Raw genomic sequence first — 24892 nt, 5'->3', positions numbered from 1 at the left:
GCTGGGACCTGGGGATTGGGAAGCCTATTTCAAGGCCTGCTTTGAATAATTGCTGATAATTGTGAGATTCAGGATCCAAGTGAGAAGAGCCACAGCCTTCCAAATACAGCCTGGAAATCTTTTTCTGCTGTTCCAGTATCTGCGCGATTTAACTAGGGCTTACAAGCTATGTATTATTTAGTCTGCTCTGTTCTGAGCATCTTTGCGGCTGCTGAAGATCTCTGTAGCCAGCCATGCTCAAAAGAGCCCTTGCTATGAAGTAAGAGTAACCAGGCTGGAATGAAAGAAGATTCCTATGAAAACCTCCGTGCTTTTGTTTCTATAAAGAGTTTATCTTTTTGTTAAAGTGCATCTCTTGTATTGCCTCTCTTATGTTTGTAGGGTTCCCAATCCCCAGGTGGGGGCAGGGGATGCCCTGGTTTGGAGGCCCTCCCCCCGCTTCAGGGTCATCAGAAAGGGGAGTGGGTGGGAAATGTCTCCTGGGCGCTCTATTATTCCCTATGGAGACCAATTCCCATAGGGTATAATTGAGAACTGATCTGCAGGTAGCTGGGGCTCCGGGGGTGGTGGGGGGTGGTGGCTGCTTTTTGAGATAGAGGAACCAAATTTGCAGCATAGCATTCAGTGCCTCCTCCCAAAATACCCTCCAAGTTTCAAAAGGATTGGACCAGGGACTCCAATTCTATGAGCCTCAAAAGAAGGTGTCCCTATCCTTCCTTATTCTCAAATGGAGGGAAGGCATTTAAAAGGTGTGCGATCCCTTTAAATGTGATGGCCAGAACTCCCTTTGGAGTTCAATGATGCTTGAGAGCCAGTTTGGTGTAGTGGTTAAGTGTGCGAACTCTTATCTGGGAGACCCAGGTTTGATTCCCACTCCTCCACTTGCACTTGCTGGCATGGCCTTGGGTCAGCCATAGCTCTGGCAGAGGTTGTCCTTGAAAGGGCAGCTGCTGTGAGAGCCCTCTCAACCCCACCCACCTCACAGGGTTTGATTCCCCACTCCTCCACTTGCACCTGCTAGCATGGCCTTGGGTCAGCCATAGCTCTGGCAGAGGCTTTCCTTGAAAGGGCAGCTGCTGTCAGAGCCCTCTCAGCCCCACCCACCTCACAGGGTGTCTGTTGTGGGGAGAGAAGATATTGGAGATTGTGAGCCGCTCTGAGACTCTTCGGAGTGGAGGGCGGGATATAAATCCAATATCTTCATCTACCTCACAGAGTGTCTGTTGTGGGGGAGGAAGGGAAAGGAGATTGTGAGCCGCTCTGAGACTCTTCGGAGTGGAGGGCGGGATATAAATCCAATATCTTCTTCTTCTTCTTCTTGTCCCAACGTTGCTCCTGGCTCCACCCCCAAAGTCTTCAGATATTTCTTGAATTGGACCTTGCAACGCTAGACCTCAGTGGGGTACAATGTCATAGAGCCTCCAAAGCAGCCATTTTTTCCAGGGCAGTTGATCTCTGTAGCATTCTGGAGAAGAGCTGTAATTCCGGGGGATTCCCAAGTCCCACCTCGAGGCTGGCAGCTCTAGTGCACAGCTGTTCCAAAGTCACCTAGTGAGCCTCTGTGTGTGTGTGGGGGGGGGGGAGGGGGGGGTGGATTTGACCCTAGATCTCTTAAATCTGGAGTTGCCACCTCCAGGTAGGACCTGGAGATCTCACAGAACGACAACTCCTGACTACAGATATGAGTTCCCTTGAACAAAGTGGGTGCTTTGCAGGGTGGGCACCTGGATATTCCTGGATATTTGCAAGTGGTGCTTGGGGAGGCGAGTGAGCTAAGCAGGGGCGTGATGACATATAGCGTCTCCCTGCGGAAGCTGCCATGTTCTCCAGGGGAACTGATCTCTGTGACCTGCAGAGCAGTTATAATTCTGAGACAACTCCAGGCCCCACCAGGGAGTTGGCAACCTGAGCACAACAGTATCATACCCCCCCGTCTCTTCCCAGGCTCCACTTCGAAGTCTCCAGGAATTTCCCGAGCTGGAGTTGGCAACTGTACGCCCGGCCGCTCTAGGCGCTGGGTCTCTAAGGTTGCATTGCTAACCCGCCGTTATTCACTAGCACTTCCCTCCTGCTGTTCCTCCTCCCCACCGCCAGGGGCCGCTGGGGCGCTCCTGGGTAGCCGCGTGCGCCTGCGCCCTCCGCGGCCGCGCGCTTCCTCTCCCCGCCGGAAGCGGTGGGCGTGGCCGCGCTTGCGGATGCGCCGGTGGCAGCGAGTGGGCGACGACGACAACGGAACCAGCGATGTGGTTCATGTACGCCCTGAGCTGGCTGGCGCTGCTCATCCAGGCCGCCTTCGTCACCCTCGGCATCGGTGAGGCTCCCTCAGTGCGGCCGCGGCCCTCCGCCGGAATGGTCTCGCCCGCCTACTCCCGCCCCTCCCCGGGCGCCGCAATGGTCTCGCCCGCCCCGCCCACGGCAGGCGGCGGTTGGCTGGTTGGCGTCCCCCGAGTTTCCCATTGGCCGGGAGGAGCCGTCCTTCCCACGGTGCGCCAATCACTGGCGCCTGCTGGCCCGGGCGGGGGAGGGGCTGCAGGGGTCGCCCTGGCGGGGGCCGAGTGGAGCCTCCGTGGGCAGCGGCAGTCTACCCTTCCCTGCTGCCTCCGCCAGCGTTAGATTTCAAGAATAGTTGCCCTTGTCAGAGAGCCCGCAGGGTGGCGTGGCTGAAATGACAGACTAGCCTCCGGGAGGCCTGGGTTCGAATCCCACACTGCCAGGGAAGGTAGCTTGGGCCAATCACGCGCTCTCAGGCTGGCCAACCTCACAGGGTTGTTGTGAGGATAAACTAGAGGGGAACGATGGGAGACGCTTTGGGTCCCCATTGGCGGTATGAATGATGTAGTTATATTTTTATTTAGGCGTTCACAGGAAATCTCTCCCTGCTGCAACTGCCCCGTCCTTTGCAAATTTCTCCTATAATTATTCCCAAAACTGTCTTGCCCATGCATATCTCTCCTTCCTTGGGGTTTTTTCAACAGAGGCTAGATGGCCATCTGACAGCAATGAAGATGCTGTGAATTTAGGGGGAGGTGTTTGTGAGTTGGACTAGATGATCCTGGAGGTCCCTTCCAACTCTAGGATTCTATTAGAAAGAACTTCCTGACAGTTAGAGCGGTTCCTCAGTGGAACAGGCTTCCTCCTCGGGAGATGGTGGGCTCTCCTTCCTTGGAGGTTTTGGAACAGAGGCTAGATGGCCATCTGACGCAATGAAGATCCTGTGAATTTAGGGGGTAGGTTGTGAGTTTCCTCCATTGTGCAGGGGGTTGGACTAGATGACCCTGGAAATCCCTTCCAACTCTAGGATTCTATGATTTTATATCTGAGGAACTGAGCTCTGACTCAGGAAATCGGATAAATGTAGGTCTTTGAGATGCCACCAGGCTTTCTGGTTTATTCTCTTGCTTCCGCTGGGGTTGCCCTGGAAACAGCCCGTTAAGATGTCTGAACAGTAGGGGCTGGGATTTACAAAATGGGAAATTAGTTTTGCATCAGAATAACCCCTCCCCCTTCAACTGTAATCCACGCTGGCAGTCATTTTATTTAGTTCATTTATATCCCATTTTAAGAACTTAAGAGAAACCATGTTGGATCAGGCCAATGGCCCATCCAGTCCAACACTCTGTGTCACACTGTGGCAAAAAAAAAAAACCCAGGTGCCCTCAGGAGGTCCATCAGTGGGTCCAGGACACCAGAAGCCCTCCCACTGTTGCCCCTCCCAACGACCAAGAATACAGAACATCACTTGCCCCAGATGTAAGAACACAAGAGAAGCCCTGTTGGATCAGACCAGTGGCCCATCCAGTCCAACACTCTGTGATAGTCAGTGACCAAAAAAATCAGGTGCCATCAGGAGGTCCACCAGTGGGGCCAGGACACTAGAAGCCCTCCCACTGTGCCCCCTCCCCCCAAGCACCAAGAATATAGAGCATCACTGCCCCTGACAGGGAGTTCCATCAATACACTTTGGCTAAGAGCCACTGGCTTACCTCTCCAGTGGAGACCCAAACAGCTTCCATTCTCCTCCTTTCCTGCATTGTGTCTCCATGACAGCCTTGTGATGCTGTTTAGGCTGAGGGCATGTGACTGACGCAAAGGCACCCAGCAAACTTCCATGGCAAAGTGGAGATTCGAACCTGGGTCTCCCAGATCCAAAACACAACACACTGTCAGCCCATAGGGGAAAAAACCAGGAGTGGGGTGCTGAAACCAGGAGACAACAATTCAGTTCCCTGGACTGCGATGAATGCCATTGGGTGATCTTGGGCCAATCACTAGAATGCCTCATGTTCTTGTGGTGTTGACCAGACAGGGAAGGGAGAAGCAGGTATGGTGCTAAGCTCGCTGGAGAAAGGGCCAAGCCAAGGTGGTGCAGAGATTAAGGGTGTTGAATCTGGGTTCGAATCCCCACTCTTGCCATGGAAGCTTGCTGGGGGGACCTTGGGCCAATCACGTCCTCTCACCCTCGCCTACCTACCTCGTAGGGTTGTTGGGAGGATAAAATGGAGGCTAGGAGAACGATGTAAGCCTGCTTTGGGCCTCCATTGGGGGACGAGGGAGGATGCTAATGAAATAAATATTCATGCAGTCAAACTGATTGTGCAGGAAACCTCTGTGGCAGCGTTCTGGACTGCTAGGAGAAAGCAATGCCATGCCGAGGATGGGGCAGATAGGTTTTCAGCTGTGTTGGATGGCAGGACGGCACTGCTGTCAGAAGGCCAGCTGTCCTCTATTTGGAGGTTTTTAAGCAGAGGCTAGATGGACATCTGACAACAAGGCTGATTCTTTGAACTTAGGTCGATCATGAAAGGGAAGGCAGGAGGGGCTGCATCAGGGCTTCATTCTTGTGGCCACTTCTTACAGGCCCAGGGGATTGCTATTTGCCACTTTGGGGCCAGGAAGGAATTCTCCAGGCCTGTTTGGCCAGGGATCCTGGAGGGCTTTTTGGGGAGGGGGTGGTTTGCCATCTTCTGCGTATGGAACGTGTGTCACTGGGAGTGTGGGGGGAGGTATTTGTGAATTTCCTGCATTGTACAGGGAGTTGGACTAGATGACCTTGGAGGTTTCTCCAACTTCATGATTCCATGACTTGGTCCAGTGGACATAAACTACAGCAAAGGAAGGTTTGCCTCAATTTGAGGGAGCAAGTTGTATACAGTGCTGGAACAGCCTCCCTTGTGGTGGATCCTTCATTGCCGGAGGCTTTTAAGGAGCGATTAGATATCTCCTTGTTCGGGATGCTGTAGTTGAACTTCCGTTGCATGCAGGGGTTGGACTAGATGACCCCTGTGGGATCAGCACTGAGATTAGATAAAATAAACGGCAATATCATCCTTCGGCGACACGTGCTGGGCAAGGAGATCCCGAACCCCACCCACCGGGGAGTCCTAGAAGCCAGCGGGTCTGGCATCGATCGCGGCCGACGTGGCCCCTTTGGAGGTCTGATGCCCCAGCCTCCTTGGCGAGAATGGCAGGGAGATTGTTGGCTCTGACTGCATTTCCCTGGCTGCCTTTGCCTCCAACGGCCCCTTTCTTCTCCTCTGCAGCGGCTGGACTGTACTACTTGGCGGAGTTGATCGAAGAGTACACGGTAGCTACAAGCAGAATTATTAAATACATGATATGGGTAAGTCTCGGGTTGCCTTTGTACCTGCTAAGCGCCAACTTGAGCCCGCTGGCCTCAGCTTGCTGGTGAACCATGAAGGCTGGCTTGCGCAGCTGGGGGATCGGGTGGCTGGGTAGGGGAGGTTCTTTTTGGGTTGGTTGGAGGAGAGGGTGCCCATTGAACAGTTTATGCCAAGGGTGGCCGAACTGCAGCTCGGGAGCCACAGGTGACTTTTTCACACCTATTCTGTGGTGCTTGAAGCCTCCACCACCCCATCGGCCAGCTTGGAGAAGGCGTTTCTCTCTTTAAATCACTTCTGCAAGCCCAGCTAGCCGGTGACTTGAAGAATGCATTTAAACTTAAAGTTGCTTTCTCTCTACCTCCCCGTCTCCCTCCCTCCCTCCTTCCTTCCTTCCTTCCTTCCTTCCTTCCTTCCTTCCTTCCTTCCTTCCTTCCTTCCTTCCTTCCTTCCTTCCTTCCTTCCTTCCTTCCTTCCTTCCTTCCTTCCTTCCTTCCTTCCTTCCTTCCTTCCTTCCTTCCTTCCTTCCTTCTCTCAAACATCTGACGTTTATTCTGTGTGGCTGTTAGGTTAAGCAAGTTTGGCCACCCCAGGTTTATGCTGCATAGGTGTTTACAAAATAAAAACAGAGAGGGGAAAGAACCCTAACCCCAAAACTGGAATCAAGACCTTAAAGGCTAATATACAATATGTGCCAAAAATTAAAAGCAGAATTTAAAATAAAATCATAACCAAAAATTACATGCATTTATTTCAGAAAGTTAAAAGCATTTAGGGGCCTCTCATTGGCCTCCTTCCTTAGTAAAACCATACAACCACATTGGGAAATCGCTTAACCTGATGCGTTTCGGCCTAAAATGGCCTTCAGAAGTCAAACAAATATCCCCACATATAAGCTCATATTACAAAATACAATAAATTAATGCTGGACCGAAGAGAAAGTAGTTTGGAGCCACTTTGGTGTCGTGGTTAAGTGTGTGAACTCTTATCTGGGAGAACCGGGTTTGATTTCCCATTCCTCCACTTGCACCTGCTGGAATGGCCTTGGGTCAGCCATAGCTCTGGCAGAGATTGTCCTTGAAAGGACAGCTTTGGGGAGAGCCCTCTCAGCCCCACCCACCTCACGGGGTGTCTGTTGTGGGGGGAGAAGATATAGCAGATTGTAAGCCGCTCGGAGTCCCTGATTCAGAGAGAAGGGTGGGGTATAAATCTGCAATCGTCTTCTTTCTGTCGAACAAATACACCCGCATACAGGCTGATATTTTAAATTCGATAAATCAGTTCTGGACCAAAAAGAAAGCAGTTTCTGTATATAAAAAGGGAGAGGGGGACTGCATCTGGGAGCATTAGTAAGGAGACGCGGGTGTACAGCCATGTCTCATAGCCAGCTGTGAACCTGGCGCAGCAGCCGATCCCAGTAATGGCGTTTTGCAAAGACAAGGTTGGTGGGCGACGCTGCGGTGTTCCCCTGCACATCTTGAGACCAATGCCTGCCCTGGAATTATTACGGAGAATTATCCGGAAGGCAGGGTTTTAGCGAGAGGCCGGGTACTTAGCAGGAATCTGGCTACCAGTGTTTACAAAGTTTTTCCCCTCGAGAACCCTTTTGGGTTAGCCGGAGCTCTCGCCAGGGGCCGTTTTGTAGAAAAACAGGTGGTGGAGCTCTTCCAGGGATTGTTATGCAGCTGCACCTACTCTTCAATGGACCAGGAGGTGGAACTCTCAGAAGGAGGAGGTAGAACTCTTGGAAAGGTTCAGGAGCTGTGCTCCTGTGAGCTCCTGCTGAATCCGAGGCCTGGCTGTCGCCGGAGTTGTCCTTGAAAGGGCAGCTGCTGTAAGAGATCTCCAGCCCCACCCACCTCACAGGGTGTCTGTTGTGGGGGGAGAAGATACAGGAGATTGTAAGCTGCTCTGAGTCTCTGATTCGGAGAGAAGGGCGGGGTATAAATCTGCAGTAGTCTTCTCTTCTTCTGGAGGAGAGTTCATTTGAGCTGCCCTTTGGCTGCCTCTTGCAACTTCCCCGGGCAAGTGCTTTTTTATTGCTTCTCATTTTTGCTTTAAAAACTAAGGCGAGGGGGCTGTTTGCTTTGCAACATACACCGTGGAAGCGCTGTTGTTGCTCGAGGCACTTGGGTGGTATGTCCACCACCTGCTACTGTGTTGTCAGTGCAGGCCAGTCTAACTGTCAAGTGGTTTGGTGTAGTGGTTAAGTGCGTGGACTCTTATGTGGGAGAACCAGGTTTGATTCCCCACTCCTCCGCTTGCACCTGCTGGAATAGCCTTGGGTCAGTCAAAGCTCTCTTCTCTGGGAGAACCAGGTTTGATTCCCCACTCCTTTACTTGCAGCTGCTGAAATGGCCTTGGGTCAGCCATAGCTCTGGCAGAGGTTGTTCTTGAAAGGGCAGCTTCTGGGAGAGCTCCCTCAGCCCCACCCACCTAACAGGGTGTCTGTTGTGGGAGAGCGAGATAAAGGAGATTGTGAGCCGCTCTGAAATTCAGAGTGGAGGGCGGGATATAAATCCAGTATCTTCGTCTATCTTCTTTTGCTTTTTTGTAGTTCTCCACAGCGGTGCTGATCGGGCTGTACCTCTTTGAGAACTTCCCGGGCCTTATGGTTGGCGTGGGCCTCTTCACTAACCTGGTCTACTTCGGATTGCTCCAGACCTTCCCTTTCATCATGCTCACCTCTCCGAATTTCATCCTGTCGTGTGGTGAGTGGCATTGGGGCACCAGGAGCCAAATAAGAGCCAGTTTGGTGTAGTGGTTAAGTGTGCCGACTCTTATCTGGGAGAACCGGGTTTGATTCCCCACTCCTCCACTTGCAGCTGCTGGAATGGCCTTGGGTCAGCAAGAGCTCTCTCATCTGGGGGAACCGGGTTTGATTCCCCACTCCTTCACTTGCAGCTGCTGGAATGGCCTTGGGTCAGCCATAGCTCTCTTATCCGGGAGAACCGGGTTTGATTCCCCACTCCTTCACTTGCAGCTGCTGAAATGGCCTTGGGTCAGCCATAGCTCTCTTATCCGGGAGAACCGGGTTTGATTCCCCACTCCTTCACTTGCAGCTGCTGGAATGGCCTTGGGTCAGCCATAGCTCTCTTATCCGGGAGAACCGGGTTTGATTCCCCACTCCTTCACTTGCAGCTGCTGAAATGGCCTTGGGTCAGCCATAGCTCTCTTATCTGGGAGAACCGGGTTTGATTCCCCACTCCTCCACTTGCACCTGCTGGAATGGCCTTGGGTCAGCCACAGCTCTCTTCTCTGGCAGAGGTTGTCCTTGAAAGTGCAGCTGCTGCGAGAGCCCTCTCAGTCCCACCCACCTCACAGGGTGTCTGTTGTGGGGGAGGAAGAGAAAGGAGATTGTGAGCCGCTCTGAGACTCTTCGGAGTGGAGGGCGGGATATAAATCCAATATTATCATCATCATCAAATAAGGACGATGGGCTGAAGCTCTAGGAAGTGGTGGTTGGGACAAACTTTGGAGCCGCTCACAAATTGCAAGATTTCCCTTATTATGACCGGTCTCCCCAGAAGAGGGTGACTGTGGGGGTAGCGGAGAGTCAGGTGCTGGCAGTGAGGCGGTCTGGTTCAGATAGTCATTTGCCATAAGATGAATCGGGTGACCTTAGATTGCCACTAACGGTCTCACTAGCCCGGGGGTGTCAAACTAATTTGTTATGAGGGCCGGATCGGACATAAATGAGACCTTGTCGGGCTGGGCCATAAAATGTTATGCCAGGTCGCAGAGATATAAAGTTTATAAAGGACACAGGCAAAAACGCAAAAGATTTTTAAAAAGCTTAAGATACGAAAAATGCTTAAAACATTAGCACTCGTTGATCTTAAAGGTGCTTTCTTTGTATCTCTTCCGTGTGATCTTTCCCTCCCTCCCCAGGGGACCAGGAGGGGGAGGAGCCTCAACCAATAGAAGGAAGGGAGGCTTGGCTCTGTAGCTCTGCTGTGCAATTGAGCCAAAGCAAGCTCTCCCTACCCCCCTTCCTTCCCAATGGAGGAGCCTCAGCCAATGGAGAAAATAGAGGTTTTGCTCTGTAGCTCCTGTGTGATTGAGCAAGGCTGGCAAAGCAAGCTGTTATGCAGAAGGAAGCAAGAGAGGAAGAAGGAAGCAAATGACAGCCAGTTGCTCAGGGACCTGATTGGAGCACTCCATGGGCCTGATTGGCCCCCAGGCCACGTGTTTGACACTCCTGCACCAGCCTATCTGTTGTGAGGATAAAATGGTGGAGGGAACCATGTACCGGTGCGCTGTTGTATGCCAAAAGAAGTCCCAGTGACTGAGTCTTGCAGGCTGTTAAAATCCAGAGGAGGTGATGGTCTCTTGTCTGGTTCTGGCCACCGTGCCATGGGCCCAGTTCCCTTTTTTCCCCTCCAGTCACATGAGCCTTTCCTTTCTTTATTGCGACACCAAGAAGCATCCAAAGGTATTGAGAGCACCATACAAGTAATTAATGCTTCACTGCAGCTGCTGCTTCAGCGTGGCTGATTCCCCTGAAATATGCCAAGTGAAACTGTCACGGACATATGAACATATGTGAACATATGAAGCTGCCTTATGCTGCATACCCTTGGTCCATCAAAGTCTCCTCAAACTGTCAGCGGCTCTCCAGGGTCTCCAGCTGAGGTTTTTCATGCCTATTTGCCTGGACCCTTTTTAGTTGGAGATGCCGGGGATTGAACCTGGGACCTTCTGCTTACCAAGCAGATGCTCTACCACTGAGCCACAGCCCCATTCATGGCTCTCCAGGGTCTCAAGCTGAGGTTATTCACGCCTACTTGCCTGGACCCTTTTTAGTTGCAGATGCTGGGGATTGAACCTGGGACCTTCTGCTTAGAAAGCAGATGCTCTACCACTGAGCCACCCTCCCTCCCCATGAACATGTGAACTGAATCAGACCCTGGGTCCATCAAAGTCAGTATTGTCTACTCAGACTGGCAGCGGCTCTCCAGGGTCTCAAGCTGAGGTTTTTCACGCCTATTTGCCTGGACCCTTTTTAGTTGGAGATGCCAGGGATTGAACCTGGGGCCTTCTGCTTACCAAGCAGATGCTCTACCACTGAGCCACTGTCCCTCCCATGACCATATGAAAGCTGCCTTCTACTGAATCAGACCCCCCTCGGTCCATCAAAGTCAGTCTTGTCTACTCAGACAGGCAGTGGCTCTCCAGGGTCTCAAGGTGAGGTTTTTCACGCCTATTTGCCTGGACCCTTTTTAGTTGGAGATGCCGGGGATTGAACCTGGGACCTTCTGCTTACCAAGCAGATGCTCTGCCACTGAGCCACCGTCCCTCCCCTGCTCTCCAGGGTCTCAAGCTGAGGTTTTCCATGCCTATTTGCCTGGACCCTTTTTAGTTGGAGATGCCGGGGATTGAACCTGGGACCTTCTGCTTACCATGCAGATGCTCTACCACTGAGCCACCATGGCCTGGGAAGAGGGTGGAAGAGCAGGATGCAAGTCAGTTAAGCTGCTGGGTAGTTTTAACATGTTTTGTCACACTTGTGAGGGCTCAGCGATAGAGAAAGCACTAAGTGCGAAAACATCTTCCAAACCGTTCTTAAATTTCAATCGTGCATATATTCCATAACAAAATGCAAAAACATACCTGACAGTCATTCACAAAATTCAACCAGTTTAGTCATATGCCCGGGTGTGCGATTATGTAATCATCTTTCCACTTGTCTCTCGAATAGCTTAAGCTCGTCATATAATCAGCAATAAGTCCACACTTTTCCGACAGGGCGATAAAGGAGAGGAAAAACTTTCAGCCTGTTGAATTTTGTGAACGACTGCTGTGTATGCTTTTGCATTTTGTTGTGGAATGTATTTCGGAACTTAGCGGTTTTCCTGTTGCCTAGTTTGAGCGCCGAGATCTATTTGGTGTTTGGCTTCAATAGTGAGGGCTAACAGCAGCCCCATGATTCTCTGAAACCGAACTTGTGCGCTAGATTTTGTCATTGGGTATCAACAACAGGGCTGGGGGGAAGGTGAGGACGACGACCGCTTTCTGTTTTGCAACTTGCTTGTTTTTCTTTCGGCAGTCCTGGTTGTGTTAAATCACTACTTGGCGTTCCAGTATTTTGCAGACGAGTATTACCCATTCTCAGAGGTAAGAGGGGGCTGCTGGGGGTGCTGGAGAGGTTATATGGGTCTGTGGGGGAGAAGGGGGCAGAGAATGGGTGCCCTTTGGTCATGTGCCTGTGCCAAAATAGGCAAAAGATTTGACCAGGAGTCTGAGGCGAGAGTACACCTTATTGTACTCTCAGTAACCCAAACAACCAGTCGTTTTCCAGAACTTCTACATATGACCAAATTAGGTTTTCCAAGCTACACAGATAAACTTCATTACACATAAGTTTCTTCTCCGGACAGAAGGCTTAGAAATACAGATGCAGACAGATGCTCCGTCCCATGACCCACTCCAGTCCGGCTTCCGCCCGGGTCATGGGACGGAGACGGTGTTGGTCGCCCTGGTGGATGACCTCCAACGGCATCTGGATCGGGGCGGCTCGGCGGTGCTGATGTTGTTGGACCTGTCGGCTGTGTTCGACACGGTCGACCATCGGTTACTGACATGCCGCCTCGCCGACGTGGGGATTAGGGGTTGGCTTTACAGTGGCTTTCCTCTTTCCTCGAAGGTCGGGGACAAAGGGTTGCGATTGGGGGTCAGCTATCCCGGAGGCGCACGCTTGATTGCGGAGTGCCTCAGGGGGCGGTTCTCTCCCCGATGTTATTTAACATCTATATGCGTCCCCTTGCCCAGATTGCCCGAAGGTATGGGCTGGGTTGTCACCAGTATGCTGATGACACCCAGCTCTATCTACTTATGGATGGCCGACCAGTCTCCGCCCCGGAAAATCTAGACCGGGCATTACAGGAAGTGGCTGGGTGGCTCAGACTGAAGCTAAATCCGGCGAAGACAGAGGTCCTTTGCTTGGGTCGTCGGGGCCCAGGAAGGGAAATCTCCCTACCAGCTTTTGAGGGTGCGCCGCTGATAGCGGCAGACAAGGTCAAAAGCCTGGGGGTACTATTGGAGCCTTCCTTAACGATGGAGGCTCAGATAGCAGCCACTGCCAAGTCCGCATTTTTTCATCTTAGGCGGGCAAGGCAATTGGCCCCCTTCCTGGAGCGCGACGACCTAGCAACAGTGATCCATGCCACGGTCACCTCGAGGTTGGACTACTGTAATGCTCTCTACATGGGGCTGCCTTTGTGCCGAACCCGAAAGCTGCAGCTAGTGCAGAATGCTGCGGCCCGGCTGTTGTTAGGGCTCCCAAGAAGGGAGCACATCCGGCCGGGACTCCGGGATCTGCACTGGCTGCCGATAGCTTACCGAATCCGGTACAAGGTGCTGGTTATTACCTTTAAAGCCCTATATGGCCTAGGACCTGCCAACCTGAAGGACCATCTCTCCCCACATGTGCCCCAGAGAGTACTGAGATCAGGAACTCAGAATCTCCTGGTTATCCCCGGGCCAAAGGAAGCCCACTTAAAATCCACAAGGGACCGGGCCTTTTCTATTACGGCCCCCTCCTGGTGGAACCAGCTGCCGGAAGAGGTGAGGGCCCTGCGGGACCTCGCCCAGTTCCGCAGGGCCTGTAAGACAGCCCTCTTCCGGCTGGCCTATGACTAGCTGGTACAAGAAACAAGAAACTGAGTATACTTACACTGAATGTCTGCTGTCCCTAATGTTTTAAATGGTCTAATATTTTAAATGGTTTAATGTTTTAAAACTTAAATGTATTATTATTCTAATGTTTTATGCTTAAATGTTATTTATGCCAGATTTCTGTGAGCCGCCCTGAGCCACTTGTTGGGAAGGGCGGGATATAAATTATAAATAAATAAATAAGGCAAAACAATTAGATAACCTTAGTACAATTTCAGAAAACAGAAGGTTATACAGTTAGAATTCAGACGAACTCTTACCCGATTCTTGTAGTCAAGCTTAATCTATCTTATACTCTAATACAGGGGTGTCAAACCCATTTGTTAGGAGGGCAGGATCTGACATAAATGAGACCTACTTGAGATGGACCGTGTCAGGTTGGGTCGAGCCTTGACGGCCGGGCCATGTGTGTACCTATTTAAGATCAGGTGGCAGAGATATAAATTTTATAAAGAACACAGACAAACACAAGTAATTTTTAAAAAAAACTTAAAACGTGCTTAAAACGTTAGCACTCGTTGATCTTAAAGATGCTTTCTTTGTATTTCTCCCATGGGATCCAGGGAACTGTGCAAAGGAAGCTCTGACTCTTTCCTTCCTTCCCCCGAGGACTGGAGGGAGGAGGAGCCTCAGCCAGTATAAGGAAGAGAGGCTTGGCTCAGCAGCTCTGCTGTGCAATTGAGAGAGCCTGGCAAAAGCAAGTTCTCCCTCCCCTCACTTCCTCCCCAAGGAAAGAGCCTCAGCCAATGAAGAAAACAGAGGTTTTGGTCTGCAGCTCCTATGCAGTCCATTATGCAGAACGAAGCAAGAGAGAGGGAGAAGGAAGCAGATGACAGCCGGTTGCTTGGGGGCCTGATTCGGCCCTTGGGCCACATGTTTGACACCTCTGCTCTAATACCGGCTAAAGAAATCTATGAAAACGTCCCATTTTATGTTAGAGGCCTCTAGCAAGAGTTGTTCATTTCATGGCTTGAAATCAACAATGGTTGTTAACTTCATGGCATGACCAGCATAGGGACCCCCCGTCTCTAGTGCAGGCAGCAGCTTTTCCCTAAATCCCTGGGTTTATAAAGCATTTCTCCCCAGAAACTGGTATCGCAATCTATATCTTACCTGATATGAGCCCCAGAGAGCACTGAGGTCAGCTGGTAAGCACCAGCTGAATATCCCTGGGCCAAGGGAGGCCAGATTAAAGACCACCCGGGATCGGGCCTTCTCCGTTGCGGCCCCACTACTCTGGAACCAACTCCCGGAGGAGGTACGGGCCCTGCGATGTGTAAATCAATTTCGCAGGGCCTGTAAGACATACCTCTTCAAAATAGCCTTTGCCCATACCGAGCTAAGATAATGTCGCTGTGTATGTTTCTTCTCTTCTACTGAATTAAGATCTGTTAGCACCTTAATGTTAATTTTAATGTAACTGCATATTAATTTTACTGTTTTATGTGATTTTATTATATTGTATTGCATTCCTATGTTGTGAGCCACCCTGAGCCTGCCTGTGCGGGGAGGGCGGGATACAAATAAAAAGTTATTTTTATTATTATTATTATGTGCGTCATCTACATTCCAGAACCAGCAGCTGCATCTGCAGGTGGCCAGTTATCTTTATCCCAGGGGTGGCCAACGGTAGCTTGGTGTGGAGAGCCAACGGTAGCCAGTTTGGTGTGGTGGTTAAGTATGCAGACTCTGATCTGGGAGAACCGGGTTGGATTCCCCACTCCTCCACTTGCAGCTGCTGGAATGGCCTTGGGTCAGCCAGAGCTCTCTTATCTGGGAGAACCGGGTTGGATTCCCCACTCCTCCACTTGCACCTGCTGGAATGGCCTTGGGTCAGCCAGAGCTCTCTTATCTGGGAGAACCGGATCGGATTCCCCACTCCTCCACTTGTACCTGCTGGAATGGCCTTGGGTCAGCCATTGCTCTGGCAGAGGTTGTCCTTGAAAGACTAGCTGCTGTGAGAGCCCTCTCAACGCCACCCACCTCACAGGGTGTCTGTTGTGGAGGAGGAAGGGAAAGAAGATTGTGAGCCGCTCTGAGACTCTTCGGAGTGGAGGGCGGGATATAAATCCAATATCTTGATCTACCTCACAGGGTGTCTGTTGTGGGGGAGGAAGATAAAGGAGATTGTGAGCCGCTCTGAGACTCTTCGGAGTGGAGGGCGGGATATAAATCCAATATCTTCATCTACCTCACAGGGTGTCTGTTGTGGGGGAGGAAGGGAAATGAGATTGTGAGCTGCTCTGAGACTCTTCGGAGTGGAGGGCGGGATATAAATCCAATATCTTCATCTACCTCACAGGGTGTCTGTTGTGGGGGAGGAAGGGAAATGAGATTGTGAGCTGCTCTGAGACTCTTCGGAGTGGAGGGCGGGATATAAATCCAATATCTTCATTTACCTCACAGGGTGTCTGTTGTGGGTGAGGAAGGTAGAGATGGTGAGCCGCTCTGAGACTCTTCGGAGTGGAGGGCGGGATATAAATCCAATATCTTCATCTACCTCACAGGGTGTCTGTTGTGTGTGTGTGTGGGGGGGGGAAGGTAAAGGAGATTGTGAGCCGCTCTGAGACTCTTCGGAGTGGAGGGCGGGATATAAATCCAATATCTTCATCTACCTCACAGGGTGTCTGTTGTGGGGGAGGAAGGGAAAGGAGATTGTGAGCCGCTCTGAGACTCTTCGGAGTGGAGGGCGGGATATAAATCCAACATCTTCATCTACCTCACAGGGCGTCTGTTGCGGGGGAGGAAGGTAAAGGAGATTGTGAGCCGCTCTGATACTCTTCGGGGTGAAGGGCGGGATATAAATCCAATATCTTCATCTACCTCACAGGGTGTCTGTTGTGGGGGAGGAAGGTAAAGGAGATTGTGAGCCGCTCTGAGACTTTTCGGAGTGGAGGGCAGGATATAAATCCAATATCATCTTCTTCTAGCTCTCCAGATGTTTTTTTGCCTACAACTCCCATCAGCCCCAGCCATTGGCCATGCTGGCTGGGCCTGATGGGAGTTCTAGGCAAAAAAACCATCTGGAGAGCTACCGTTGGCCACCCCTGCTCTATCCGGTTCCTTCTCATGCCATATAAGGCTAAGGTTGCCCTCGGATAACTTTTACCTTTCACCTACATTTTACTGACTTACGTTCTAGTCCAGTGGCCCCCAACCTTTTTGGCACCAGGGACCAGTTTTGTGGAAGACAATTTTTCCACGGACCAGTAGGGGGAGGGCGACACTGGGGGTTTTGCCACCCCCGGCTGCCCCCCCTGCCCATGCCACACCCCTGCCCCCCTCGGGGGGTCTTTAAATGGGGAGGAGATGGGGGCTGTTTCTGCCTCCCCCTCCCATTTAAAGACCGCCATCAATCAGCTGATCGGTGGAGGTCTGTAAATGAGGGGTAGGCTAAAGTCACAGCAGCGCTGCCCCTTCTGCCGGCCCGGGACCCAGCAAGGGGAGGCAGCCTTGGAGCGAGACCGTGCTGCCTCTTTAGTCCGGGGCGGCTCTGCTTCACTCCGCGACCCAGTTGCTAGCAGGCCATGGTACTGGTCCACGGCCTGGTGGTTGGGGACCCCTGTTCTAGTCATTAGAGCTCAGCCTGAGCTGTTATTAGCTTGATGGTGCTGGATAGCTTGGACCCCCCCCCTTGTGGTCAGTTTCATAAGAGAACCAACCCCAAACTAAATTCTGCCACAGAGTCCTCCCAGGGAGGGAGATGGAGGGCGGCAGCAAGTCAAAGTTGGACACCTTGGGGCTTCCCCCGAGTTGATGGGATGCCTGGGGTGGAGAAAGCTGAGAAAGAAGTCCTTTTCTCCCTTTCTCACAATACGAGAACTCGTGGGCACTCCATGAAATTGCTGAGCAGTTGGGCTAGAATAGATAAAAGGAAGGACTTCTTCGCCCAAAGGGTGATTAACATGTGGAACTCACTGCCACAGGAGGTGGTGGCGGCTACAAGCATAGCCAGCTTCAAGAGGGGATTGGATAAAAATATGGAGCAGAGGTCCATCAGTGGCTATTAGCCACAGTGTGTGTGTGTGTGTGTATTTTTTGGCCACTGTGACACAGAGTGTTGGACTGGATGGGCCACTGGCCTGATCCAACATGGCTTCTCTTATGTACTTATGTGACACAGAGTGTTGGACTGGATGGGCCATTGTCCTGATCCAACAGGGCTTCTTTTATATTCTTATGTGACACAGAGTGTTGGACTGAATGGGCCACTGGCCTGATCCAACAGGCCTTCTCTTATGTTCTTAGGTGACACAGAGTGTTGGACTGGAGGGGCCACTGGCCTGATCCAACAGGGCTTCTCTTATGTTCTTAGGTGACACCGAGTGTTGGACTGGATGGGCCATTGGCCTGATCCAACATGGCTTCTCTTGTGTTCTTAGGTGACACAGAGTGTTGGACTGGAGGGGCCACTGGCCTGATCCAACAGGGCTTCTCTTATGTTCTTAGGTGACACAGAGTGTTGGACTGGATGGGCCATTGGCCTGATCCAACAGGCCTTCTCTTATGTTCTTATGTGACACAGAGTGTTGGACTGGATGGGCCACTGGCCTGATCCAACAGGCCTTCTCTTATGTTCTTATGTGACACAGAGTGCTGGACTGGATGGGCCACTGGCCTGATCCAACAGGGCTTCTCTTATGTTCTTAGGTGACACAGAGTGTTGGACTGGAGGGGCCACTGGCCTGATCCAACAGGGCTTCTCTTATGTTCTTAGGTGACACAGAGTGTTGGACTGGATGGGCCATTGGCCTGATCCAACAGGCCTTCTCTTATGTGACACAGAGTGTTGGACTGGATGGGCCACTGGCCTGATCCAACAGGGCTTCTCTTATGTTCTTATGTGACACAGAGTGTTGGACTGGATGGGCCATTGGCCTGATCCAACATGGCTTCTCTTATGTTCTTATGTGTTGCCAGCCCTGGAGATAAATCGATGCCTCCTTCCTTTCTGAGGGTGCTTTCTGGGCTATGGCAGCACACACTTCACGGGGTTTTTTTTTGGGGGGGGGGGTGTCGTTTGTCGAACTGGCCACAGATTTGCTTGATGCCCTCTCTGTGTTTTCTCCCCAGGTTCTTGCCTACTTCACCTTCTGCCTGTGGCTCATCCCCTTTGCCTTTTTCGTTTCCTTATCCGCTGGGGAGAACGTGCTGCCCTCCACGGTGCAGACAGGAGGTGAGTTGGCTCCAGCAAATGCATCCTGTGCCTCCGGACTCTGCCAGCAGGCACCTCAAACCCTCAGATCTGCAGTATCCTCTCTCCCCTTATGCTCTGCCACGACGGCTTCACTCATCCAAGCAGGGCCTTCTGCAGGTGCTAGATATCTGGATGCAGGCAAAGGCAGTAACTGCCCCTAGACGTGCCTTCTCTGTTGTGGCCCCCACCTTGTGAGGGAGTGAGGAAGGCTCCCCCTCTCCTGGTTTTCTGCAAACGGAATCATTCCAGAGGGCTTTTCTACGCAGGCTGTAGGGTAGCCTACTGATGAAAGGGTTGGAACACTTTCCCTATGAGGAAAGGGTGCAGCGCTTGGGGCTCTTTGGCTTGGAGAAACGTCGACTGTGGGGTGACATGATAGAGGTTGACAAGATTATGCATCAGATAGAGAAGGTGGAGAAAGAAGTACCTTTCTCCCTTTCTCACAATACGAGAACTCGTGGGCACTCTGAAATTGCAGAGCAGTTGGGTTAGAACAGATAAAAGGAAGTCCTTCTTCACCCAAAGGGTGATTAACACGTGGAATTCACTGCCACAGGAGGTGGCGGCGGCTACAAGCATAGCCGGCTTCAAGAGGGGAATGGATAAGCATATGGAGCAGAGGTCCATCAGCGGCTATTAGCACAGCGTATTGTTGGAACTCTCGGTCTGGGGCAGTGATGCTCTGTATTCTTGTGCTGGGTGGGGGCAACAGTGGGAGGGCTTCTAGCGTTAATGTAAAATGATGCAAAATTGCAGAATAGAGCCAGTTTGGTGTAGTGGTTACGTGTGCAGACTTATCTGGGAGAACCGGGTTTGATTCCCCACTCCTCCACTTGCACCTGCTGGCATGGCCTTGGGTCAGCCATAGCTCTGGCAGAGGTTGTCCTTGAAAGGGCAGCTGCTGTGAGAGCCCTCTACAGCCCCACCCACCTCACAGGGTGTCTGTTGTGGGAGAGGAAGGTAAAGGAGATTGTGAGCCGCTCTGAGACTCTTTGGAGTGGAGGGCGGGATATAAATCCAATATCATCTTCTTCTTCTGATCCAGCATGGCTTCTCTTATGTTCTTAGCCCACACAAAAGGCTTCACAAAGTCACTCGAATAAGAACAGAAGAGAAGCCATGTTAGAGCAGGCCAGTGGCCCATCCAGTCCAACTGTGGGTTGGACCCCATTATGCAATTTTGCATCATTTTACATTAACCTGTCAGGCGAATAGTTCTGCTTTGCTTCCGTTCTCTTTTGAGACTTCTCGTTGGCTCCACAACCCCAAATCCTTTTGCAGGGTTTGCTGAATGCCCCATCTAGCTGATGGCAGCGACTCATTTGCTGCCATCCGAATGGAGCCCCACTGAGAAAGGGAGACTGCAGATCACTTAAATAAATGAGTCCGCTAATTGTACCTAAGAACTCTGCTGTCAGATGAGAACTTTCAGGGAACTAATGAAAGCCCCGGTGAGCCCTTGGATGAAAGACCACCAGGGAACTTTCTTGAAAGGCCTGCGAGGCCGGGAGAGGAGAGCCGTTGGGGAGCTTCGGCCCGTGGGCCCCCAGAGCAGTTCTGCTGGCCTTTCTGCTTTGAGGTAATATAAAGCCGCAAAGAACTGTGGAAAAATAGCGAAAAAGACTGAGAATTGTTTCAAAAATATATGTGATTAATCCAATGCCTCTTAAACAAGATAATCATGAATATCACTATAAATTCCAAAAAAGGCATAAGAACATAAGAGAAGATATGTTGGATCAGGCCAATGGCCCATCCAGTCCAACACTCTGTGTCACAGAAGAACATAAGAGAAGCCCTGTTGGATCAGGCCAATGGCCCATCCAGTCCAACACTGTGTCACATAAGGACATAAGAGAAGCCCTGTTGGATCAGGCCAGTGGCCCCTCCAGTCCAACACTCTGTGTCACATAAGAACATAAGAGAAGCCCTGTTGGATCAGGCCAATGGCCCATCCAGTCCAACACTCTGTGTCACATAAGAACATAAGAGAAGCCCTGTTGGATCAGGCCAATGGCCCATCCAGTCTGACACTCTGTGTCACAGAAGAACATAAGAGAAGCCCTGTTGGATCAGGCCAATGGCCCATCCAGTCCAACACTCTGTGTCACATAAGAACATAAGAGAAGCCCTGTTGGATCAGGCCAATGGCCCATCCAGTCCAACACTCTGTGTCACAGAAGAACATAAGAGAAGCCCTGTTGGATCAGGCCAATGGCCCATCCAGTCCAACACTCTGTGTCACATAAGAACATAAGAGAAGCCCTGTTGGATCAGGCCAATGGCCCATCCAGTCCAACACTCTGTGTCACATAAGAACATAAGAGAAGCCCTGTTGGATCAGGCCAATGGCCCATCCAGTCCAACACTCTGTGTCACAGAAGAACATAAGAGAAGCCCTGTTGGATCAGGCCAATGGCCCATCCAGTCTGACACTCTGTGTCACAGAAGAACATTAGAGGAGCCCTGTTGGATCAGGCCAGTGGCCCATCCAGTCCAACACTCTGTGTCACATAAGAACATAAGAGAAGCCCTGTTGGATCAGGCCAATGGCCCATCCAGTCCAGCACTCTGTGTCACATAAGAACATAAGAGAAGCCCTGTTGGATCAGGCCAATGGCCCATCCAGTCCAACACTCTGTGTCACATAAGAACATAAGAGAAGCCCTGTTGGATCAGGCCAATGGCCCATCCAGTCCAACACTCTGTGTCACAGAAGAACATAAGAGAAGCCATGTTGGATCAGGCCAATGGCCCATCCAGTCCAACACTCTGTGTCACAGAAGAACATAAGAGAAGCCATGTTGGATCAGGCCAATGGCCCATCCAGTCCAACACTCTGTGTCACACAGTGGCAAAAACTTTTATATATACACACACACTGTGGCTAATAGCCACTGATGGACCTCTGCTCCATATTTTTATCTAAACCCCTCTTGAAGGTGGCTATGCCTGTAGCCGCCACCACCTCCTGTGGCAGTGAATTCCACATGTTAAGAACAAGTTTACATCGTCCTTTCAGTTCATCATGTCCGTTTGAGTTCATCATGTCGATTCAGACTTCACGCGCTCAATGACTATTCACCCAGCTCCGCAGGAAGAAGAAAGTGCCAGTGCCGACCAGATTTCAAGCGCAGATGATTTTAGTTTTTCAAAGATGTTTCTTCTGTTGCTGGTTTTCTGTCAAAACTTCCATCATTTTTGAAATAATTTTCAGTCTTTTTCGTTATTTTCCCACAGTGTTTTGCGGCTTTATATTACGTTTCTGTTCTGTGGGGCTCTAGGTTTCACTAGCCTTTCTGCTTCGGCAGGTGCCTCTCCGTGAGCATCTGGTGTTGCCTCCGCTAGAGGCCTGGATGCAGGAAATGTCAAGAGATTACATAACAAAGTTTTGAGTCCAGTGGCACCTTTACGACCAACGGAGTTTAATTCTGGGTGTAAGCTTTTGTGTGAAGCGTGCCTGCCCACAAAAGCTCATACTCAAACTTCGTTGGTCTTAAAAGGTGCCACTGGACTCAACTTTCCTCTGTTGCTTCAAGCCAACACAGCTACCCACCTGAGTCTTTTGTCAAGAGGTTATGTTTAGCGTAACCGTCTGCGGCAGACCGGTCCTGTGTCTGCTAGCTCACCTCGGCCCTGCCCAGCCCAGGTATACTGACCTGGAAGGGCTGTTCCACTTTCCTGCCACCGTTGTCCCTGTCTCGGGCTCTAGCTAGGCGGGACAACCTCCTCACCTCCCTCCGGACTCACAAGGAACTTTGCTCAGGGCTTCCTGTGGAACTTTGGGGCTCCCCTGGAGAGTTGGCAACCAGCTCTATCACTGTTTCTCTCCACCCTAGGGACTCCCCAGCCCACTTCTAGTGTTCCAAGCGGTTGGGGGAACCATGTGGCACAGAGGAGCTCAAGATTATAACAAACAAAATACTTATTTACACTGTATAACTATTTGCAGGCATTTATGAAGATGCCTTCTACTGAATCAGATTCTGGGTCTATCAAAGTCAGTCTTGTCTACTCAGACTGGCAGCAGCTCTCCAGAGTCTCAAACTGAGGTTTTCATGCCTGTTTGCCTGGACCCTTTTTAGTTGGAGATGCCGGGGATTGAACCTGGGACCTTCTGCTTACCAAGCAGGTGCTCTGCCACGGAGCCACCGTCCCTCCCCTGCTCTCCAGGGTCTCAAGCGGAGGTTTTTCAGGCCTACTTGCCTGGACCCTTTTTAGTTGGAGATACCAGGGATTGATCCTGGGACCTTCTGCTTACCAAGCAGGTGCTCTATCACTGAGCCACCGTCCCTCCCCTGCTCTCCAGGGTCTCAAGCGGAGGTTTTTCAGGCCTACTTGCCTGGACCCTTTTTAGTTGGAGATGCCAGGGATTGATCCTGGGACCTTCTGCTTACCAAGCAGGTGCTCTACCACTGAGCCACCGTCCCTCCCCTGCTCTCCAGGGTCTCAAGCGGAGGTTTTTCAGGCCTACTTGCCTGGACCCTTTTTAGTTGGAGATGCCGGGGATTGAACCTGGGACCTTCTGCTGACCAAGCAGATGCTTTACCACTGAGCCACCGTCCCACTGCTCAAAAAGTGAACAGAAGAAACAAATCATAGTAGGAGAAAAACGCTCCTTCTCTCCCTGTTCTAATACTTGCCTTGACTGGACAGGGCAGACACTTCACTTAGATTGTTGCAAGCCTGACCATGCCTTCCTGTGTCTGTCTGAGATTCAAGACTGAACTCAACTGACTGCCAGCTTCCCCCCCAAAATCTCCAATAGAAAATTCAGTTCCTGCCCAGGAACTGGTCTACCTCTTGCAGCATTCCGGGAGACAGGCCTCAAGAACTTCCTGTCTCTCTTGGAGGCTCCGCCCAGAATTGCTGGTTCCAGACAGGAGGGGAGGGGAGAGGGGGAAGAGGCTAGGCCAGAGCCTGACTCCAGTTTGACAAAATCCTCCTGCCGACTCACAGACAACCTTAGCCTAAAATGGTGTTTCTCCACACCGTCATATTGGTATCTGGGGACCAGGCCGAGATTCACGGTCCAGGTTTCACTGTGTCTTTCTCTCCTTGTCTTCTCAGACGACGTGGTATCCAACTACTTCACAAAGGGGAAGAGGGGGAAACGCTCCGGCATCCTCGTCATCTTTTCGTTCATCAAGGAAGCCATCCTGCCCAGCCGCCAGAAGATCTATTGACGCCGCCGCCTTCTGTTCGTACCTGGATACATTTATCCAGATGGGACTTGAGGCCACGAGAGCCACCTCTCCTTGCCATAATTTGGAGCGAATCTATCGGGACGTGTGGGACAGGCAACCGCCAATATCGGCAGCCCAAAACTCGGGGAGGGTTGTTGCTGGGAACGCCCTTTTTTGCACAGTAGCGTATGGAGGCGGCTGCGGTCGCGGCAAGGGGAGTGCCCTAGAAAACTTTGGGTCTTGCCTTTGCTGTCTGGATGGGGCCCTCTGAGCTGTCGTTTTTTGTACCGAAAGCCAAACTGCTTCCTGAGCAAGGAGCATCAGCCACGGACAGATCTTTTCCCACCTTTTAATGAAGTTGTTCCAAGGTTTTACCGGTGGGTGTCTCTAGGCGTCAGGTCAGGGCACACAAAACATGGTCCCCAAGCGCTGCTCTATAAGCCATTGCCCACCGGACTTCCAAAACACAATTCTTGTTATAAATACAACTCTGAAGTCACAGCAGAGAGACGGGCGGAGATCTTGGCTTCTGCGCTTCTTTTACGTGACGTTTTTGGAGACAAACCTGTGTTCAACATGTACATCAAGGAACCCTGAGCATTTAGAGAAGGAACTATGACCCTCCTCTTCACTGTAGCTGCTGAGAATCCCCGGGGCCCTTGTGGGGTAGTCCAAAGAGCATTTACACGGGACTTCCTTGATTTCCACTGTCCAGCATTTGAGTTGAAAGTTTTTGAAAAACCCTGTTCAAAAGCGAAAGACAGCTGGCATGTCCCACCCCTGGCGAGATGTTGCTCCGTTGGAACCTGTATCACAGACTGGAAAACACGCAGCACGCGTACCTGAAGATACTGGGGCAGGAGGGAGGTTAAATGGCTATTTGTAAAGATGTGAAGAGAGCTGCCATTTTGGTTCCAGCGTCAAATCGGCTTTCTGCGGTATCACCGTGTCTGTTTGGGTTCCAGTGTCAATCCCACCCTTTGGGGCATCATTCCCCCCCCCCCCCCCGATGATGTCTGATGATTCCTTCCTGCGGGGGGGGGGGGGGGTTGGGAGCTGAGGGCCTGGAGCAGCTCAAAGGCTGGGGACACTGCGAGCTCGATTCTGGTGATGCTCACATTTCCCTTCCCTCTTAACCGGATGGAAGTTTTGATTTCTGTTTGAGCGCAGAACCTTTGTGTTAATAAAGGCGTGAGAGGAAAGTTGTTTTCAAA

The 24892-nt window shown here is 51.3% G+C and overlaps 1 protein-coding gene and 1 non-coding gene across 2 annotated transcripts; one reads left to right on the top strand and one right to left on the bottom strand.

The window, feature by feature from the left end:
- Positions 1 to 2157: 2157 nt before the first annotated feature.
- On the top strand, positions 2158 to 24892 carry TEX261 (testis expressed 261). Its single transcript, XM_060247216.1, has 6 exons — positions 2158 to 2311; positions 5541 to 5620; positions 8176 to 8329; positions 11668 to 11735; positions 18369 to 18471; positions 23563 to 24892. The coding sequence occupies exons 1-6, from the start codon at positions 2242 to 2244 to the stop codon at positions 23676 to 23678; spliced, it is 591 nt and encodes a 196-aa protein (XP_060103199.1). The 5' UTR covers positions 2158 to 2241; the 3' UTR covers positions 23679 to 24892.
- TRNAR-UCU (transfer RNA arginine (anticodon UCU)) lies at positions 10426 to 10493 on the bottom strand. The gene has a single exon. It is a non-coding gene; the product is annotated as a tRNA-Arg (tRNA).

Source organism: Heteronotia binoei, chromosome 9 (genome assembly GCF_032191835.1).
Source record: "Heteronotia binoei isolate CCM8104 ecotype False Entrance Well chromosome 9, APGP_CSIRO_Hbin_v1, whole genome shotgun sequence".
Taxonomy (NCBI): domain Eukaryota; kingdom Metazoa; phylum Chordata; class Lepidosauria; order Squamata; family Gekkonidae; genus Heteronotia; species Heteronotia binoei.
The sequence above is the reverse complement of the archived record's forward strand: the minus strand, read 5'-3'. Positions and strand labels throughout refer to the sequence as shown.

What these genes read in the sequence shown, in the direction of transcription:
- TEX261 (XM_060247216.1), top strand. Translation starts at nt 2,242, where the DNA reads ATGTGGTTCATGTACGCCCTGAGCTGGCTGGCGCTGCTCATCCAGGCC. An exon ending in CTTCGTCACCCTCGGCATCG is followed by an intron (nt 2,312 to 5,540) that starts GTGAGGCTCCCT and finishes TCTCCTCTGCAG; the next exon opens with CGGCTGGACTGTACTACTTG. An exon ending in TTATTAAATACATGATATGG is followed by an intron (nt 5,621 to 8,175) that starts GTAAGTCTCGGG and finishes GCTTTTTTGTAG; the next exon opens with TTCTCCACAGCGGTGCTGAT.